This window comes from Limulus polyphemus, unplaced genomic scaffold, assembly GCF_000517525.1.
Source record: "Limulus polyphemus unplaced genomic scaffold, Limulus_polyphemus-2.1.2 Scaffold2895, whole genome shotgun sequence".
Lineage (NCBI taxonomy): Eukaryota > Metazoa > Arthropoda > Merostomata > Xiphosura > Limulidae > Limulus > Limulus polyphemus.
Genome location: NW_013668505.1, coordinates 123,642 through 132,088, shown reverse-complemented (window position 1 = coordinate 132,088; position 8,447 = coordinate 123,642). Strand labels below are relative to the sequence as shown.

The 8,447-nt window shown below is 28.9% G+C and overlaps 1 protein-coding gene across 1 annotated transcript in view; it reads right to left on the bottom strand.

Annotated features, from left to right (window-relative positions):
- The window catches only part of LOC106468156 (N-chimaerin-like), a 28,252-nt gene that overhangs the window by 11,916 nt on the left and 7,889 nt on the right, over positions 1-8,447 (bottom strand). Inside the window, 7 exon segments of the mRNA XM_013928567.2 lie at positions 760-844; positions 1,283-1,360; positions 1,738-2,044; positions 4,578-4,602; positions 4,605-4,690; positions 6,295-6,326; positions 7,298-7,353. Coding sequence (XP_013784021.2) covers positions 760-844; positions 1,283-1,360; positions 1,738-2,044; positions 4,578-4,602; positions 4,605-4,690; positions 6,295-6,326; positions 7,298-7,353 — 669 coding nt within the window.

Here is an 8,447-nt window from a genome sequence, read left to right as displayed (position 1 = left end):
TATATCAATTCATGTGAATATGACTAAAACATTTCATTTTTTCTGAAAAGGTGGTGTCTATTTACTTGTGACCACGCTGTGTACATCAAAGTCTGATAAAACTGTAATATGTTTATTTATGATACATCCTATATTATTTTAACATGTTCATACACCTTTTTACCAAAAGGTTTTAATTAATAACACTTTACAAATGAAGATAAAGTTGTTAGCTGCTTTATCTGTAAGATTAATGATATATCTACTACGTAAATAATCTAAATGTTTAATAACTTCTTTTTTATCGATAACATGTTCATTCTTGTTAATAACAAATTTCTTTAAGTATGTTATGCATTCATTGGTTATATCTTTAACATTATTTACCCAGTTTCTAAACAGAATTACTCTTACACTCTCTATTTATGTAAAACTTTGCTGATTGATGCAGTAATTGCTTGTTTGGAATTAATTTTTAGAAATTCCTAGAATTTAGGACCTTTACTCATTAATAGTTGTAGATCTTCATTAGTAAATGAAATAATGAGAGAGAGAGAGAGAGAAAGACACACACACACACATGTATATAACAACTGTTTTCTTTTATAAAATAGGCTACTTGATTTAACAAGATACTATTTTACATGACTTTTCAAATTACATGGTCTTCATGGTTTTTGAGGACCTGTGGGAATCCTGGAGACTGTCATTAAGAATCAAGCAAGTAGTGATATTACAGAAAAAGTAAGTTTTATTGTGTAATAAATTCTTTACACACACCTTCACATTTGACACCTTGAGCAATAATCCCCCACATGAAGTTGCCACAAAGGTCACACCAAGGTAGCCCTTTGAAATTATGGGTCTAAATATAAAAGGTATGAAGAAAATTAAAATATGTTTCTTTAAACTAAGAATTTAGCAATAAATTCATGACTGAGCACTAACAGTTCAGAGCAAAAGTAACTCTCCAATAAACAAATAAAGCACATGATTATCTAAACAGTAAAAAAAACATATCAATCTAAAGTGAGAGCATGACAAAAATAAACTTCACAAGGTACTGATGCATATATCAGTACCAGATAAACTTGACTGTATTACAATATGTGTATCAATTTCTAAAAAAAAAATTAAAAATGCTCAACCACTCTAAAATCAAAATTCTAATGAAATTACCTTGATACATTGTATCAGTTAGTAATTCACATATAATACAAGACAAAGAGATCAATGTATTGGGAGAGAAATGTAAATATTAACATACTCAAACAGTTTGTATTAACATAGATTCATTGGTTACCCTGAAGTTGTGAGTCTTTTCAAAGCGATGGACATCAATGTCACCCTCTACTGAATCTTCCTGAGAGAATATCCCACTCTGAAAAAAGAAAGAAAACATGAACTGTACATAACTATCTTATGTCAACTTTATTGTAAACTGTAGACATAAAAAAACTACTATTACCACTTTACTCTAGTCTTCCTTTATATAAGAAGGTTGATGAATGGATTATGTTTATAAAACTCAAGTATATTTCATTAGAGCTGTCTCTTTTATGTTCTTACTAGTTTTAAATACTGTATCTTCAATATTTAGCTTAGAGCTAATGTTAATTTAACTCATAATATAATTATATGTAGATCTATGTTTTTTTACTTATAGGTTTTCTTTTATAAAACAACTATTTATTTGGAAAAGAAAAAGCAACAAATCACATGTATGTCTATAAATATACAAACTTTCCATGTACTTACATCATCAGCAGGCCTGTCATACTCATGAGTAGATCGTGTACTGTTGCTTTCTTGGCTAGAAATACTTGATCGTTTCTTAATCCTCATTTTACGCATTTTTTGTTGATAAGAGTTCAATGTCATATAGGGACTTTCTTCATATTTGATTTGAACACACATCATAGATATATACTCTGCAGCATTGTATTCAAGGTAAAGCGTGATGAGTCCATCAGCAACCAAATCCTGTACTGTATCAAATCTTTTCTCCCCCACATAATGTTTTCCATCATAGTAGAGACGAAAATTCTTAGTAGCTGCCAGAAACCTGAGCATACATACGAAATAAAACCACCAAATAGCAAAATATAATGTACATCTTTGCTTTTATGCCTTTAAATACGTAATATGTCAATAGCCTAAAAACTGAATGCTAATATTATCAATGAGAACTTGGATTTCAGCAAACTCAAAATAAAGGTATTTACCCTTCAACAGTGGGTTAGTTGTTCATACTTAGTTATTGTTTTTTAAAATACTTGTATCATTTAAAATCTTTTTTTAAACAATTACTTTTAAAAAGTTTCTTGTTTTTAGATATCTTTCGCAAATAATAAAAAACTGTTTACCCAAAATCTTCACTATTAAGTATTACCTGGCCAAACTATAGCCCATTTATTTTTATCTGCTTCATTTCCAATAAGTTTTCAACAACAAGAAAAGACCCACAAATGCACCAAAAAAGAACCTTTCAAATATCAAAACCTGAAAATTTCAGAATAAAATATAAAAGGCTCCTTACCACCATTACACTTCCTTTTTTTTTCTAACACAATGCAAACAAGCATTCCAATTTTTTAAATGATAAAAAACAAGTGTTATTGCATAGAGAAGAAAATCTATTATTAAATAGTTAAATTTAATAAGTTCTTTAATGAATTTGAAGTAATTATATAGGCAGTTTAAAAGCTTATTGTGATGATACAAATAGCTTTTAATTTTGATAAATAAACATTCTAAATAATATGTAACCAAGTATGTGAATAATGATATAAGCTTGAAGATTTCAATTAATCTTTTTTTATGTTTGCTTGTGGCTTACAGAACTCCAGAATGGCTAATATATTGACATGTGATAGTACATCATTCAATTCTACTTAATGCAAGATATGACAATAAATGATGAAAAATTATATGTTTATCTAACTATCCTTATGCCTAGATATAATTACATTTGTTTAAGGCAAACAAAAACAGCAGAAAAAGTGCATTAAAAGTTATTGAAAGTGATATAACATCAACACAAGTTAATGCTAAGTATATATATAAGTATGTGTAGCAGCTGAATAAACTTACTTTCTTTTCCACTTCCTAGTGTTATGTTTTTCTCTGTCATTGTCTTAGTGTTTTTCTGAGATTAGTGTGTGCCTTTTTTTAAGCCTTAAAATAACAAAATTATACATTTTACATGAAAATTATTAAATAATTAATGTTTTTTTAAAGATGTTATGCTTTTGTTTTTTGGTTTGTAATAAAATTTTAAGCTGATTAACATAAACTCAGTTTATATGCAATAACATTCAAGAGGCCTCAATCATATGTAGGCACGCCTCAAAATTAGTGATGGCATATGGAAAGCCATGGGATTTTTTACATAGACATCAAGTATGAGGGCAGGAAAAAAAGCTGTTATAAGAAAAGCAGTAACTTTTTCTCTTTAAATTCTTAATTTTTTCTGTGAATAACTTCAAAGATTAAGAATTCACAGAAAAATAAAATTGCTGATAAAAAACTAAAATATCTCATAATACAAAGAACTCACTGTGCCTAATTTAAGATGTCTATTGCAACTGAATTTAGGGGATTGTTGTAAGGGACAATCCTGTAAGAAAGGCATCTTACAATGACTGAAGAAATGCCAAGAAAAAGTAAAGGTAAGTAGCATCACAAATCTAGTTTCCATTTCTAATGTGTATTTTAATTTTTCACGTAGACTGCTGAAAATATTGATAACTCCATGTTTTGGAGCTTTTACTCTCTATTAGTTTAATTGATAAAACATTTGTTTCAATTAAAATGTGATTCAAAACCAGGACTAACACATACTCTGTTAAACCATGTGTAGTTTTGTTTTGGATTATTGCATGTTTTAGTATTAGAGGGAACAATGACGTTTATTGCTTTAAATTTGCAGTAGTATGACATATGTTAGATACTTCTTGGCATAGAGAAAGCAGAAAATATATGTTTAATTTTACATTAACTGAAGAATAAAGAAAATTATTTTTTACTACAAGGTTGTTAGTAGTAGTTCACTGTATTTTGTTAGCATTTAATAATAAGATATTTTTTGACAAGAATTGTTTGTTCTTAATTTTCTGTTAAAGTTGAATATGGAAGGGCGGAACATGATAAAGCTTATGCCTCAGGTTTAACTTGGAAAGCTACCTATAATTTTAGTTTCATCAAAAATATTCAATCACTATAAAACACAATATAAGTGTTTCATTTCTTATCTTGGTGAGAATGCTTACACTGTAACCTGCTCATGTATTAAGTGTTTCTTTAAGTGACGAAATCTCTTCATAACGGACCAAAGTATTCGCTGTGGTGTTGTCTCGATTAATGCACTTACAGTAGCATTTTCTGGTCGCATAGTATGTCTTAATTTTGAGGACTGTATAAGCCATTTAAATAAATTTCAAACAAAGGAAATCTATATATGCAATAATGATTAAACACCTTACCTCATGCTAAAGGTATACTACCCAGTCTACACATGTAATAAGGATCAAACATCTTACCTCATGCTAAAGGTATACTGTCCAGTGTACACATGTAATAAGGATCAAACATCTTACCTCATGCTAAGGGTATACTGTCCAGAGCTCTGAGACTTTCACGCACTAAGTAACAACCATCACACTCTTGAAGCAGCCAGTCTGTTTCAGATCTAGAGATCATCCCATGAAACCTAAAACATCATTCTTCTATCAGTATATAAACAACCTTCTTTAGCAGATTTAGTTTTTCAAGCTCACTATCCTTTGTAATAAAATCAATAAAACAGTCAAGATATTAGAAAAATAAGGGTTTAAATAGAAATCATGTAGAATCTAAAAAAAATGTATACCATGAATGCGCAGATAACCAAAAATTGCATACATGTGTAATTCCAATTAGTGATGACAACCAAGAAAATAAAAACTATATACACAGACTGCCCACTAACTTCGATTCTGAGAATCCATTTTCACTTATGGGTAAATCTCTGACTGGCTTTGTCAATAGCGAGCTGACTGTCTGTATAAACAGTTGTCAGATAAGTGAGAAAAATTCACAGAATAATCAAAGAGCTTCAAATGAGAGTAGCTGTATTGTTGTAAACTCTTATCATGTCCAGCCAAGACATACATGTCAAAACACAACTGTACACAGTTTGTAGTGTTTGCCAATTTTTGCATAAGAGCAGAAATTTTGCATTATCATGAACTTTTCCATCACAAGAGATATTCATACAAGTTATAAACTGTAAAAACAAAAACTGAGAGATATTATGAAGAAAATTAGTGATTTATAAGAAAAATACACCTTGAATTTTGCATTATCATGAACTTTTCCATCACAAGAGATATTCATACAAGTTATAAACTGTAAAAACAAAAACTGAGAGATATTATGAAGAAAATTAGTGATTTATAAGAAAAATACACCTTGAATCAAATATTCATGCAATGCTATGAATGTTTGTTTTATATATTACATTGGTTCATAGGTAATTGTCCTAATGGTTAGGGTGCTTGACTCGCAATCTGCAGGCCATAGGATTGAAACCTGTCACCTGCTTGCTCTTTGAGCTGTTAGATCATTCTAATGTGAGGTTCAATACCACTATTTGTTAGTGAAGAGTAACCCTAGAGAGGAAAGTGGTTGGTATTGACTAGCTGACTTCTCTCTAGTATATCTCTTCAAAATTAGGAAGGGCAAGTACAGAACTCTTGGCTAGCTTTGTGCAGAATTCAACAAAAATTAACAAAATCATAGGTAATTAATTAATTTAGTTAATCACCGAGCTCTAATTTTATGCACATGTTTTGTTTTTACAAAAGTGATTAATTATTGTCACATAAAATATCTGATTAATCAAAATCATGATTAAATCTATCAATGTAATAAAAATGACCAAAATTAAAGTTTCCAGTTATTACTGTTTTCTATTATTACAACTATCCAAGTAATCAAAATATCACCATTATGGTTTCTCATTATTATTTTCAGTTAAGAATGCTCAGCTTAATCAACTAATTCACAACTCTGAAAATAATTAACTAATCAAAATTATTGCTTCTGATTCTTACTATTTGCAGTTATTCCAACCATCCAAGTCTGGTGAGAGAATAATTGATTAATGCAGTCAGTAATTAATCAATTAGCAAATTTCATTAATCACTCAGTTTTAATGCATATATATTCTTATTTTCAAGCCAATGTTTAATATACAAATGTTATAGTAGGAATAAGTTGATGAAAATTCGTCAAAAAAAATGTTGATTTATAAAAACTGAAGCAAGAACTTACTCTCTTCCATAATGAGGGGGCCGATTTGGAACCTGACACCAAGTAAATAAACAGAGAATTACATATCAAATAGCCTAGGGGAACATTTAGGTCAACATAAAATATCTTACATACATTAGAATTCAGTGGCTTACCTTCTGTTTTTCTAAAATGAAATACAAAGGCTTAAAAATTATCACAGTCTTGAGCAGTAACTAACTTAACATGTTACAGCAATTTTTAAATTTAGTTTTTATAAATATAAATTGACAATGTAACATATTTGAGTATATCTATAATCTCTATCAGTTAATGACAAAACAAAGTTTGGAATCCATAAGAAGCGACTTAGTAACTATGCAAGTTTTAGCTCAAATGTCTAGGATTGTTTTTAAATTTTCATGTACAAATCAGATGTTTCAAAACACAAAACAAGGGGAAACACATCATCTTATCCATTGTTGCACATTTACATCAATTATATATATATAATTATTTGTACTGCCTATGACGTGCACAAAATGTTTAAATTTTATGAACTAGAAAAGAAGCTGTCTTTACATTCTAATACAGGTACAGTACAAGTTATATATGGAACATTTTACACAATTCTATTACACATAAAATATTACAGTGTTATCAATAATGCATTTCTAAAGAATGCAATTACGCAGAAACAACAACCAAATGTTTACTATCATGAGAGGAACTAGTTTTTAGTTGGCATTAGAATACTACTACAGATTATAGATTACTATAGATTAAAAAGAAAATATATTAAGACATATCTGACATATTGAATTTAACTCATGTAACTGATTTAAACATTGTTTTTTTTACTGTTACATGTGTAAATACACAATACAAAAGTTGAAATAAACATGCATAACACATTCAGCTGTTGTGAACCAAGAATAAATTCAGAACACTAACAGTTTTCTGACAGTTAATATTAAAATAATATTACAGAAAATACAGTAGTGGAAAAATATTCTTCATTGTCACTATTTAGAAGAATGCTTACCTCACGTGAGCATACAATACGCTTTGGAGTTGGAGCTTGCTGCTGAAGCTGGTACACTGTAAACAGACTACAGATTTTTACTTGAACTAATGAATATGCCTTCTTGTATACCAATTTGATCCAGATTTTGAAAAATTAGCCAAATTTGTGAAAATTCAAAACAACTTGTGAGATGTCACAATGGATTTTCAATAGATCTAGGATCCCTAATCAACTAAGCTATATATTTTCAAGTCTGAGGAAGTACACTATGTGTATACATTTTAGAAACCTTAAATAAATAGGGAAAAAATAACTGAATATTTGCCATCATATATCTAAATTTAAATTTTTAAATGCCATGCCACAACTTATTCATACAAAAATTTATATGTAACATACACCAAAACAGGTCTATGAGAAGAGCTTAAAATTAAAAAATGTTTTGCTCCAGTCAATTTGTTGGTGAAAAAAATTAATTAAAAGAGTAGTTCTCAAACAATATTGAAGCAAGAAAACATGCTATTACTGTAATGCAGAAATATCTAACTTCCAATAACACAGAAAAAATCTTAACATGATCCTACGAGCTTCATAATAAAATTGAGTTATTTCATGTACATAGTTGTAATGTCAAAATTCCCTATAAAGGCAAAGACACTTTCAATAAACTGGAAAAATGGTTCTATGGAAAAGTTAAATGCAGACACCTTATTCACTGATATTCATTAGATGTAATACTGCATAAATTTTCAGCAGTTCAGAAAATAAGGTATCTTTAGTAAATCTGGAAGTTACTGTTAAAAGTACTTTATCTAGAACTTTGATCTTTTAGATACAACAAACTTGTAATGTTTACTAAAAGCTTTCTAAATTTTGTGAAGACATTTAATTAATTCAGAGTTATAGTAAAAATTAATATGTACAGTATCACAGATATCTCAGGGTTGATCAATTTAACCAAGTCTATGAACAGATAACTTACAGCATTTTCATGGTGACATACAAATATCTGAAGATCAAATTTAATGCATGTTAATTAGTATTATCACAAAAAAAATTAAATTTTACTCCAAACTTCACTAGCTCACATCTCCACAAAGTGAATTAAATAAATTTATAGAAAGAGCAATATATATATATATATATATATATCTTCTTGAGAAGAATT